The sequence below is a fragment of the Malus domestica genome, chromosome 15 (genome assembly GCF_042453785.1).
Source record: "Malus domestica chromosome 15, GDT2T_hap1".
In the NCBI taxonomy this organism is placed as follows: Eukaryota; Viridiplantae; Streptophyta; class Magnoliopsida; order Rosales; family Rosaceae; genus Malus; species Malus domestica.
Window position 1 is genome coordinate 32,247,891 of NC_091675.1, and position 12,490 is coordinate 32,260,380.

At 40.0% G+C, this 12,490-nt stretch overlaps 2 protein-coding genes across 2 annotated transcripts; both read left to right on the forward strand.

The window, feature by feature from the left end:
* Positions 1-249: 249 nt before the first annotated feature.
* LOC139191862 (uncharacterized) lies at positions 250-4,997 on the forward strand. The gene is made up of 5 exons (XM_070812892.1): positions 250-873; positions 1,003-1,905; positions 2,422-3,205; positions 4,070-4,269; positions 4,818-4,997. Exons 1-5 carry the CDS (start codon positions 250-252, stop codon positions 4,995-4,997), a joined length of 2,691 nt encoding a protein of 896 aa, XP_070668993.1.
* Positions 4,998-5,096: 99 nt separating this feature from the next.
* Positions 5,097-5,579, forward strand: LOC139191863 (uncharacterized). The gene is made up of 2 exons (XM_070812893.1): positions 5,097-5,382; positions 5,446-5,579. Exons 1-2 carry the CDS (start codon positions 5,097-5,099, stop codon positions 5,577-5,579), a joined length of 420 nt encoding a protein of 139 aa, XP_070668994.1.
* Positions 5,580-12,490: the final 6,911 nt, after the last annotated feature.

Genomic DNA, 12,490 nt, shown 5'->3' on the forward strand with positions numbered 1-12,490 from the left:
TATTGCTTAAACACATGATACAATAAATAGTGATTAACAATAAGATTTTCCCTTCATTAAACATATAAAAGTTTAATACATTAAGTATTCCAAAAAGCTATTACATCAAATGAGTGGCTTTGTGGGCATACTTCCAACAAAAAGAGGTTGCAAAAGACTAATCTTCCTAGTCTCGAACCTGAATTAGAAGAGCAAGAAGTTGAGGTTGAAGAGGAGGCCACGGCAAGGTGTGAAGAGGAAGTACCAACCATGGCAGTAGACAATCGAACCATCAAGGAGCTTTCTGCCTCGAGTTTGGCCAATGCAGCCCCTCTTTGCATCCAATACCCTAGGGCAGACCCTGAGAAGACCGATGAATTTGAGTTGAAGTCAAGTTTGCTACATCATATACCCAAGTTCCATGGGTTATCAATGGAGGACCCCAATAAGCACTTAAAGGAGTTCGAAGTAGTATGCTCAAGTATGACACCGGTGAATGTGGATAGCAACATATTGAAGATGAAAGCTTTTCCCTTTTCTTTGTTGGAGAAGGCCAAGGATTGGTTGTATGAGTTGGCTCCCGGAACTGTCACATCATGGGAGAGTATGAAGCGAGCCTTCTTAGAGAAGTTCTTTCCGACATCACGAGTCATTCTTCTTCGCAAGAAGATTAGTGGAATTCAGCAAAGCCAAGGTGAATCTTTTCCATCTTATTATGAACGTTTTAAAGCTCTTGTTGCTTCTTGTCCACAACATCAAATGAAGGAGGAGCTACTTCTTCAATATTTTTACGAAGGTCTTTTACCACTTGAACGACAAATGTTAGATGCATCCGCGGGAGGAGCTCTAGTGGATAAAACACCTAGGGATGCCAAAACTCTCATTGCTAATCGAGCACTCAATGCACACCAATATGAAGGTGTTGGGCAAAGAGACACCCCACGTCCACATCATGTAAATGAGGTAAGTTCTATTTCTGAGTTACAATCCCAAATGGCTAACCTTACGTCTATGTTATCGCAGTTTGTTGAAGGCCCCAAAGCGCAAGAAACTACAATCTGCAGTGTATGCTCTATTCAAGGACACCAATCTGATCAATGCCCTCAATTAATTGAGAATGGAGGGTGGGAATCTGCAAATGTTGTGGGTTATGGGAATCAAAACCAACCAAGAGGTGATCCCTTCTCCAATACATACAATCCGGGATGGCGTGACCACCCCAATTTCAGATGGAGAGATGCACCACAATATGGCCAACAAAGTGGATTCCGACAACCCCCGGGTTTCTTTCCGAGGCCAATGGCACCACAACCACCTCCTCAAGCACAATCATCCCAACCCAACACAGGTACGTCTATGAATGACGATAAAACATATCAGTTACTAACCACACTGGCGCAGGGAATGCAGAACCAAGCAAAGGAGGTTAATGAGCTAAAGAAGCAAATAGGCCAAATGGTCGAGTTTTTGGGACAATTCCGTGAAAGTGGTAAGTTACCAAGCACTACGGTGGTCAATCCCAATGTTGGTTTCGAATCTGCAAAAGCTATCACACTAAGAAGTGGAAAAGAAGTGAGAAACAAGGAAGATGAGAAGATACAAATTGAAGAAGAAGAGCAAACTTACCCCACGGCAAGGGTAGCATCACCCATGCTGCAGCCATCTAAGACCTCCCATCCGTCCACCCCAGGTAAGATTGTCCCAAATGTTGTGATTTCGAACACTAATCCGCCAAATATTCCTTTCCCTCGCAGATTTGCACAATCGAAGAAAGAAGAAAGCGAAAAGGACATTTTGGATACCTTTCTAAAAGTCCAAGTAAACATTCCTTTACTTGATGCTATTAAGCAAGTGCCCAAGTATGCAAAGTTTTTAAAAGAGTTATGCACAACTAGGAAAAGAATTTCAACTAAAGAAGTTGTGAAAGTAAGTGAAAATGTATCCGCAGTTTTGCAACGAAAGTTACCTCCAAAGTGTAAGGATCCAGTGAGCTTTACTATCCCATGCATAATTGGAAACACTAGATTTGAACAATGCATGTTATATCTAGGTGCTTCTATTAATGTTATGCCATATTCCATTTATGCATCAATGAACCTTGGTGAGTTAAAACAGGATGGTGTTATAATTCAATTGGCCGATCGTTCTAACGCATATCCCAAGGGAGTCCTTGAGGATGTTTTAGTGCAGGTCAATCATCTTATCTTTCCTGCAGATTTTTATGTCTTAGAAATGGAGGATTCGAGCCATGCTCCATCATTGCCAATCTTGCTAGGCCGACCATTCATGAAGACAGCGAGAACAAAGATAGACGTGTTCATGGGAACATTGACCATGGAGTTTGATGGGGACATTATTCGTTTTAATCTTTCTGAAACCATTAAATATCCAATTGAGGACCATTCTTGTTTTGCTATTGACATTGTTAATTCTTTGGCACAGGTACATTTGGATCGAATGAACGACGATGCACTTGAAATAGCCTTAGTGCACGGCATAGGAGCAAGAAATGAGGGTGGGGGAATCCTTGCAACCCACGGCATGGAATCTGATCATATTGTCGTGCCCCCTTGTGGTGAAGTATTTGCAATGGTCGCGGCCCTCGCGTCGTTACCCTCACAATCTGGTAAGTCTCCACTCTCAATTTTAGATTCGGTTTTGGCTAACAAGTTACTTCCATCAATTGTGCAGCCACCTACACTGGAGTTGAAGCCATTACCTTGTCACTTGAAGTATGTTTTCTTGGGAGAAGATCAGACATTACCCGTCATCATATCTAGCTCACTCACGGCCCAAGAAGAAGACAAGTTGATAAGGGTGTTAAAGGAGCACAAATCTGTCATTGGATGGACCTTGGCAGACATCAAAGGCATTAGTCCCACCACGTGCATGCATCGCATCCTTTTGGAGGAGGGAGCTAAGCCATCTCGGGAGGCTCAACGTCGCCTTAATCCACCCATGTTGGAAGTAGTAAAGAAGGAGGTTATAAAATTGCTTGATTGTGGTGTTATATACCCTATTTCTGATAGTCGTTGGGTGTCTCCCATGCAGGTTGTTCCAAAGAAGTCCGAAGTCACGGTGGTGAAGAATGAAGAACAAGAGCTTGTACCCACTCGTGTGGTGACCGGTTGGCGTGTTTGTATTGATTACAGGAAGTTAAATGCCATGACAAGGAAGGATAACTTTCCGTTGCCATTCCTGGACCAAATGTTAGAAAGGTTAGCCGGTTATCAATTTTATTGCTTTCTTGATGGATATTCCGGATATAACCAAATTGTGATAGCTCCGAAGGACCAAGAAAAGACAACGTTCACATGCCCCTTTGGCACCTTTGCATACAGGCGCATGCCATTTGGTTTGTGCAATGCCCCTGCGACATTTCAACGATGCATGGTGAGTATCTTTTCTGATTATGTGGAGAAAATTATTGAGATATTCATGGATGATTTTAGCGTTTTTGGTAATTCATTCGATCATTGCTTGAGTAATCTGACCTTAATTTTGAAACGTTGTGTTGAAACGAATCTTGTGCTTAATTGGGAAAAATGTCACTTCATGGTTAAGCAAGGTATTGTTCTAGGACATATTATTTCTGAAGAAGGCATTGAAGTGGATAAATCTAAGGTAGACCTTGTTCGTCACTTACCCTCTCCAACTTCGGTTAGAGAGGTTCGTTCGTTTCTTGGTCACGCAGGTTTTTATAGGCGTTTCATAAAGGATTTCTCCAAGATTGCACAACCACTATGCCGATTGCTTCAAAAAGAGGTGGCTTTCGAGTTTGATGATGCATGCTCCATGGCATTCAAGCAATTAAAAGAAGCTCTTACTTCGGCTCTCATTATCACACCTCCAGATTGGAGCCTTCCATTCGAGTTGATGTGCGATGCTTCGGACTATGCGATTGGTGCTGTTTTGGGGCAGCGAAAGAACAAACAACCTCATGTTATTTATTATGCCTCTAGGACACTAAATGATGCTCAATTAAATTATTCCACCACTGAAAAAGAATTACTTGTTGTGGTATTTGCATTAGATAAGTTCCGATCATACTTACTTGGTACTAAAGTTATTATTTTTACTGATCATGCAGCTCTCAAGTATTTGCTCATGAAAAATGAGGCCAAGCCTAGACTAATTCGATGGATGTTGCTTCTACAAGAGTTTGACATTGAGATTCGGGATAAGAAGGGCGTGGAGAATGTGGTGGCTGACCACCTAAGTCGAATGGTGCATGAGGAAGCATCGCCAATTTCTGAAACCTTCCTCGATGAGCAATTAATGTCTATTCAGGTAAGTGAGCCTTGGTATGCAGATTTGGTGAACTTCCTAGTGTCTAAACATATCCCTAGCACACTTAATAGGAATCAACGTGATAAGCTTAAAAATGATGCTAGGTTTTATGTTTGGGATGATCATACCTTTGGAAATTTTGTCCCGATCAGATTGTACGCCGTTGTGTGAATGAATCTGAGTTTCAATCTATTTTAACATTCTTTCATTCATATGCATGTGGGGGACATTTTGGCACCCAACGCACTGCCTTTAAAGTCTTAGAATGTGGGTTTTAATGGCCAACCATTTTTAGGGATGCTAGGACATTTTGCCTTACATGTGATCGTTGTCAACGAATGGGTAATATAAGTGTTAAGGATCAAATGCCATAAAACCCTATACTTTCTGTTGAAATATTTGATGTGTGGGGAATTGATTTTATGGGTCCTTTTCCGTCATCACATGGTTTTCTCTATATCTTGTTGGCGGTGGATTATGTTTCCAAATGGGTGGAAGCAAAAGCCACCTGGACTAACGATTCCAAAGTGCTTGCAGAATTTGTGAAGTCTAACATTTTTGCTAGGTTTGGAATGCCTCGAGTTCTTATAAGTGATGGAGGTTCACATTTTTGTAATCGCACAATCGAGGCACTGCTTAAGAAGTACAACGTTACACATAGGGTTTCGACACCCTATCATCCTCAAACAAGCGGGCAAGCCGAGGTGTCGAATCGGGAGATAAAATAGATCCTGGAAAAGACAGTTGGGCCAACAAGAAAAGATTGGAGCTTGAGGTTAGAAAATGCATTGTGGGCTTATAGGACTGCCTACAAAACACCCATAGGAATGTCCCCCTTTCGGCTTGTGTATGGAAAACCATGTCACTTACCTGTAGAGTTGGAGCACAAGGCCCATTGGGCCGTGAGGAAGTTCAACATGGATGTAGATGAGGCGGGAATTCATCGTAAGCTTCAATTGAATGAACTTGAGGAAATACGGAATGAAGCTTACGAGAATGCTCGACTTTACAAGGAAAAGACGAAGGCCTTTCATGACAAAATGATTCGCACCAAGTCCTTCTCTGTTGGACAAAAAGTGTTGTTGTTTAATTCTCGTCTTCGTCTATTTCCGGGTAAGCTACGTTCACATTGGATTGGACCCTTTGTTATTACTAATATTTTTCCTCATGGTGCAGTCCAAGTTCGTAGTTTCAAAACAGGTCAAGAGTTCAAGGTGAATGGGCATCGCGTGAAGCCTTACTACGAGAGCTTTGTAGAACATGATGTGGAGGAGACAACCCACTATGTTGTGGGTTCCCATGAAGGTTGATCAATGTGGCATCGTCTGGCTGGAAGACGTTAAAGCAAGCGCTTCTTGGGAGGCAACCCATTTATTCTGCCATGATTGTTAATATTATTGCTTGTTTAATTTTTTTTTTTTTTTTTTGGGTATGGTTTTCTATTTTGAAACATTAACAAATATGCAAAGGATTTTAACATTAAACTTCATGGAAATGAACAGGAAACTGGGAAATAAAGAAACACAGCATAATACAAGAGGAAGCCTTCACAAAGGCTGCTTAGGAGAAGTCTCAGTAGTCGGCGGAGTCTCAGCAGTCGGTGGGGCCACAGAAGGAGGAGGTATTAGAGGTTGATCATTTGGAGCTTCACTACGCGGTACAGCCCCAAAAGACGAAGGCAAATGATGTTGGAACAAACCCACAAACCTCTGATGATCAAGTAAAATATGACCATCAGATTCCTGCATCTAGTCAATTTTCCTCTTCATGTTTGTGGCATAGTTGTGTGCGAGCTTGTGCAACTGTTTATTCTCATGCTTGAGTCCTTTAATCTCCTGTTTGAGACTCATTACTTCAGCCGCCAACGATTCAACGTGACGGGTTCGAGCAAATAGGCGTTGGGCCATGTTGGACACAGAACCCGCACACTGCACACTAAGAGCCAGAGACTCCTTAACAGCCAACTCATCAGACCGTCTGGAAAGCAGTCTGTTATCTTTAGGAGTGACAAGGTTCCGGGCCACCACCGCAGCGGTCATGTCATTCTTCATCACCGAATCCCCAACAGTAAGAGGACCAGTAGGGGATATGAAGGATAGGCGCCATATGTTGTCTGGAGAAGGCGGGGCTGCCTCTTCACCAAGGTTCAAGTCAAAACGACGGTCGGAAGGGCCAGACATATTTTAGAGGTTTTGGAGAAAGAAGAGATGGGCTAAAATCCAGAGGTTAGAAGTGCAAAGGGGAGTTTTACAAGCGGAATTTCAATGCACTTTGAAATGAACTACGCACCTCTATAAAAAAACAGCACTCGATGAGGCCGATTCCAGTTATCAAGGAGGCACTCGGTTTCTCAAAAGTTGGGCTTGAAACTACGGGCCAATCTTCCTTTTCTAGATTTGTCCGCACTTGTCACATGCAATCTCTGCCCTCAACGAAGCTCAGAACTCAAAGCGCAAATTCCGGATATTAAAGAGGCATCTGCTTTATCAAGACGTGTCAGTATCTGTCAATTGCACATCTGCGTTGCGTAAATCACGCGCAATCTGTCGAAGATTTCTGGAGAAGCGGAATACACGTGAAGTCTACTGTTAAATTATCTCAGGCTTGCCGACACGAGTAATGGAACAATGCTTTCCCAGCCATTAAGAAAATTCTATAAATGTTGAACTTCATAGTGAGGCAGCCTCACCCAACTTTCAGCCTCACTTAACCTTTCATCCTCTCTGAAATGGCTTTCCAACAAACCCTCTCGAGTCACTCTGTATTCCTCATTCCTTGGGATACTCCTGCGAACAACCCATCCAGAGCAAAAGTATTTCATATCATGAAGGTTGAAAGCAAGAGTATCTCATATCATGCTTTCTCCCTGTCCTTCTCCTTGTCTTTGTTTTAGGGACAAGGAGAAAGCGAGTAATCAGCCAGCACTTAGTATCAATCTTCCGATCTAGAACCGACTGCCTGGAACCCCTTCCTGATTGCTTACCTAGCCTTGCTCTCGAGTACTCATCTTCATCATCTTATGCTTTCGCTTCGTCTACCGCATCATAAGGGAAGTGAAAATGATACCTCGAAGCATGTGGAGACAATTTGCCAATTCATCCTCAGCTAGGGACAAGGAGAAAGAAAGCAAGAGGTGGGCACTTGGAAAGATTGAAGAAAGAAACAGACCAACACCTCTACCTCGTGTCTGCTTGCCATGTAGAAGAAACAAGCAGAGAAGAATGCAGACTGCACAACCAAGGAACTCTCATATTTCTCACTCAAAAATACAAACCAGTTCGAGATCAAAGCTGTGGAAAGATAACAAGATCATCTATCTCCAAAACCAGATTTGCGTTCTTAAACTCTACTCTGTCTATGTTTTTTGTTTACTTTGCTATACTTGTCATGTTTATTCGTTGTTTGTTTATTTGCTTGTTTTTGAGTGAGTTTATGCTTGAAACATTGAGGACAATGTTTGATTTAAGTGTGGGGGGGTAACCATTGTTTTGCATGAAATTCGTAGGAGTTTATCACCCATTACTTCTAATGTTGTTCCTTGCTCTTTTAAGTGTTTTTAAGGTATTTTGGAGTATTTTAGTGTGTTTTGACATAAAAATCCGAAAATCTCATAAAAATTTGAAAAATTGTTTTGAAAAAAAAAAAAAAAAAAAAAAAAAACCAAAAAGAGTTGTTTTTGTTTGTGTCTTAGGGTACCTTCCAACACAATGATGAGGATTTGGTTTTTAATTACATGACTGTTAAAGAGAGTTATAAACATGGATGAACATTTGATTTACTCTTTGGTGTATGCTTGGTTGTGGTTATAATTTATGAATTAACATGCAATCATAAAGGAAAAATTAGTTTTTGTAACATGCTTGAAGGAAGGAACTCAAACAAACGCTACAACCTTGTGAGACTTGAGCCTAAACGTTATTTGGAGAGTTGATAATCTGTGCATTATTGTTTTCTAAAGTCGTTGCATGATCTCATTTTTCTTTGCTTGGTTACTACTTAGAAGGCGTTTCATCATTTAGTTCCAAATGCTAGAACTCATGCCCATTTCATTCAAAGCATGATATTGATTTGCATAACACATATTCAAGATGAAGTTGTGTAGTTACCACCACCAAAGCCAAATTGCCGTGTATCCTACTTCATTATTTGTTTAAGTTAACCCCATTGAGCCTTGTTAGCCTACGTTCTTTGTGAACCCACGTTATCCTCACCTAGCCTAGATTAGGACCATCCATAACCTTATTCTTAAAGCATAGTAAAGCATGATTCAAATTGAATTCCTTTTGAGTAATGTTTGGCAGAAAACAAGTGTGGGGGGAGTGTTTCTCATGTAAGTAGTGTGCCATAGGCACGGGTGGAAAGAAAAGAAAAGAAAAATTCGTGCTATGAAAAAAAAAAAAAAAAGTTGAATTTGACCCTAAAGAGTTGTTTAAATCTTTCCCTTATGTCTAAAAGTTGATTTCTGCAATCTAAGTGAATTCTAAGTTCAAGTTCATTACTTTATTTGCTATTGCTTTAAGAACGTTTGTTTTCCCTTACTTTCATTTGTTAGCCAACACCCCAAGCCCCGTTACAACCTTTGACTTTAATCTTGAGTGTTATGTGTTTCAATTTGTGGAGTTTGAATTTGGTATGAGCATATGGTGTCACTGGTTCTCACATCTAAGTAGTAGCATTCCATTCATGAGATCATATCTAAACATGCTCCAGAAATCGCTTTCTTTGTAATACATATATGTGAGCGTTCGTTTTCATGTTTACATCAATCTTCTCACATATAACTAGTATAGGGTGTGTAGTTAGAAAATCTGAGTGAAAATTGAGTGAATATCTTGTAAGGACTTGAGCAAATTCTCTAAGGCATGTTACTACATTCCAAACATTGTTTTAATTGCTTAAATGTGAACTAGTAAGTGGTGACTATGATTAAGTATGTGCTTAAGTGTGAAGACAACTAAAATCTGTGGGGATGACAATTTTTAACATGTCATGTGCATTGGAAATCACTGAGGCAAACATTGGAAGGTTTAGGTTGGGTTTTGTTCGTTTTGTTGGTTTTGTTTTGTTTAGTTATTTTGTTTTGCTCGAGGACTAGCAAAAGCTAAGTGTGGGGGAATTTGATAGGAGCATATTTATGCGACTTAGTTAGCTTGTTCTTGCGCATTTACGTTGTGTTTTCTTAGTTATTTTAGTGTTTAAAGTCATTTTTGTGTGTTTTCAGATTCTAAGGACAAAGTATGCAAGAAGATGCATTTTGGAGGCCTTTGGAGCAGTTTCGGGTTTGGAATGGATAGCAAATGCATAGAGCAAGGTGGATGGACGAAATTGAAGACTAAAGAGGCTAAGAATGTGAAGAATTATTGTACAAAGGATAAAGAACTCAGCCACAAAAGGGTGTCACTCCACAATGCACCTTCCTTGCCGTGCAAATCACATTGTATTCCCTTTGGATTCCCATGCCATGCTTAATCACCCTTGTCCCCTACATTATTTCTGATTTCATGCCTCAATACATTTAATTATTACACTCAATTGCTGCATACCTCTTGTTCCCTTCACCCATCAGATTTCATACCACTTTCACAACCATTACATGCACCAATTGATGCTCCATCAGCCACCTTTGGAATCCCATGCCGTGTACAACACATGTGGCTGCACCTTTGACTCATTTCTGAAACATTTCACCTCCCTTTTTATTTCTATTCAATGTGCACAATCATTCATGCTCCTTAGCTGCAACACCACTCCATTTTACCCTCCATACTTTGCATCATTACTTCATTTTCATCCTTGGACCATTGCACACCACAAATTCACCCTCCTTGCTGTGCACTTCCTCCATTGCCTAACCTGATTCTCTAGGGTTTTTGGGGCCTATATATACATGTTTACACCCTTTGGCCAAGGTTACCATCTCCCATATTCATCATTCATCATAGAAAATTCGTCCATACACACCCTAGGCAGCAAAACACCCCAAAAACACCATTCTAGTGCCCAGAAAACATAACAACCACTCCACCTTCTTCCACCCTCCTTGCCGAGTTCTCCACCACCCTCCAACCATCAAACACTCCTCCACACTCACCCTAAACCTTTCCATACCATTCCCTATCCATTCTACACCATAAAACTACCCAAAACCTGTCCACAAACCAATCTGCCGCAAGCAAGGGAAAGGAGAAATCTTGGATGCACTTGCTGCCAAGTTGGAGCATTCTAGGTGTTTTCTTTCTTTGGATTTTAATGTCTAATTCATGTAATCTTTGTTTTGCTTTAAGTATGATTGGCTAATTTTGTTTTGGCTAAGGGTGTATTCAAAACCATGATTATATATGTGAAATAAGTTGATTACTTCCAGTTATCGTTGCATAAGTCGTGAATACAATTTGCTTAACCGTTGGATTTAGAACTTATTCTTGCATGTTGATTGAGAGTGCACACTTAATTTGCATGCTTGAATTTGGTGCTAGGATATAAATATGTTTCACCTAATCGTTATGAATTTATATTCGCAAGTAGTGAAGGTCGCTAGTCACGATCGTGTTAAGTAGATTCCTGGCAAAAGTATCATGCTTTTCATAGTTACAAATGCCTTGTCGATGCTTATGATTTCCAAAGAACGTAATGATTCTAACTTGTGTCTTTATCATGCTGTTCATATAGAGAACTTGTTAGGAATAATTTGTTTGCGATGCATATTCATTCAATTCAATGATTCTAGGGAAATCTGAAGGTTAATTTAAGCGGACCTAATTAACTTGGAGTGTCGAGGTTCATAACTTATTGAATTGATAACTGGAAATTGATTTACGTTGCATATATTTCATGTGTGGAGAAGAAACCCTTAGCTATTCCATCATCCATTGATTCATCACAATTTTGTCTTACAATCTGTTTTCTTTACAATCTGCCAAATTAATTTAATTTCGTCCAAACACAATTCCCCCATATTTTGTTGAGTCTTAGTCATTCAAATCTGTGTTATTTTGTGTTCTTAAGCATTTGGAGTCATAAACACTTTGGATTCTGTCCAAATCAAGTTCTAGTTTCTTTTTGAGTCAATTTGATTGTTTTAGGCAGTTTTGAGTGCTTTAAATATGTTTTGAGTCATAGTAGTCTTGTTAGAGTCTTTAAGTTTAGTTTTTGTGTTTTTGAATCAATTTATATTAGATTAGCACCCCTAGTTAATCCCCGGTTAGAACGATCCCTACTTACATCATTACTACAATTGTCACAAATAGGGTTTGATTTGTGTGTTTAGTTATTTTACGCATCACATTGCATTGTCATTATGGGGTTTGAGGCACAGAGTTTAAGGCAACGCATTCAAATCCAAAACACCGCCACTTCAAAGTCAAAAGTTGCATCGTTTACAAGAATTTGAAAACCAAACGATACGTATTCCAGCTTATTCCGAGAGGCATGGTCTTTGGATAACAATCCATCCTCAAAGGGAACAGGTTGCCTCTTAGATGGATAGTTAAGGGCAATTATGGGACCATGATTTTTCAAAGTAGGAGTAAGTCTGATCTGAATACAGTTACCTTAAAAGTCCGGTCATGGACTTACCAACTCCGAGTGGACCTGTATCAGAAGAAGTAGCAATGCCACAATTACTCTACTCCAGGGCACTAGACGGAGTCCTAGTGACTTTGTTGGATGACCATTTTTGTTCTGCAAGAGGCATCTGATACGGATATGGACACACTCAGATCCTATAAATCTTGAAGTTCCCAATCTAGGAATTGACGTGCGCCGCAAGTAATCACAACTCCTAAAATGATGCAATATCTACTCTTAGATATCCTCTATGATTCTCCTGACTTAGAATGAGGATTATATCCTAAAATGGTTTATCTCCCCACGATATAAATACACTTATCTAGGGTTCATCTAGGGTAACACAATCTAAACACTTGATTTCTCCGGCCTTGGGCTTGCTCACAGTTCTTTCACTGTGTTGCAAGTTGCTCGAATTTGTGCTCAACCACTACTCATAGAGGTGCGAATTTGGTTCCAACAATTATTTTTATTTTTATTTGAAAATTGTTATTAGCACTCCAATTTGAATAAGTCACACAATGAGATGGCTATAGTAATTTTGCTATCAAACTTGCCATCTAAAAAGAGTAAGAACCTAAAATTTGCTATGTATAAGTTGACAAAAATACCACTAAATTGCTCAGTTGCAAAGCCAATTATTATTGAAATCAAG

Excerpts from the sequence above, each read along its gene's own strand:
- LOC139191862 (XM_070812892.1), top strand. The coding sequence starts at position 250 with ATGGCAGTAGACAATCGAACCATCAAGGAGCTTTCTGCCTCGAGTTTG. Across the intron at positions 1,906-2,421 it reads CAACTAAAGAAGTTGTGAAA|GTACATTTGGATCGAATGAA; the intron begins GTAAGTGAAAAT and ends TCTTTGGCACAG. Across the intron at positions 3,206-4,069 it reads AATGTTAGAAAGGTTAGCCG|CTCTCAAGTATTTGCTCATG; the intron begins GTTATCAATTTT and ends CTGATCATGCAG.
- LOC139191863 (XM_070812893.1), top strand. The coding sequence starts at position 5,097 with ATGTCCCCCTTTCGGCTTGTGTATGGAAAACCATGTCACTTACCTGTA. Across the intron at positions 5,383-5,445 it reads TCGTCTTCGTCTATTTCCGG|TCCAAGTTCGTAGTTTCAAA; the intron begins GTAAGCTACGTT and ends CTCATGGTGCAG.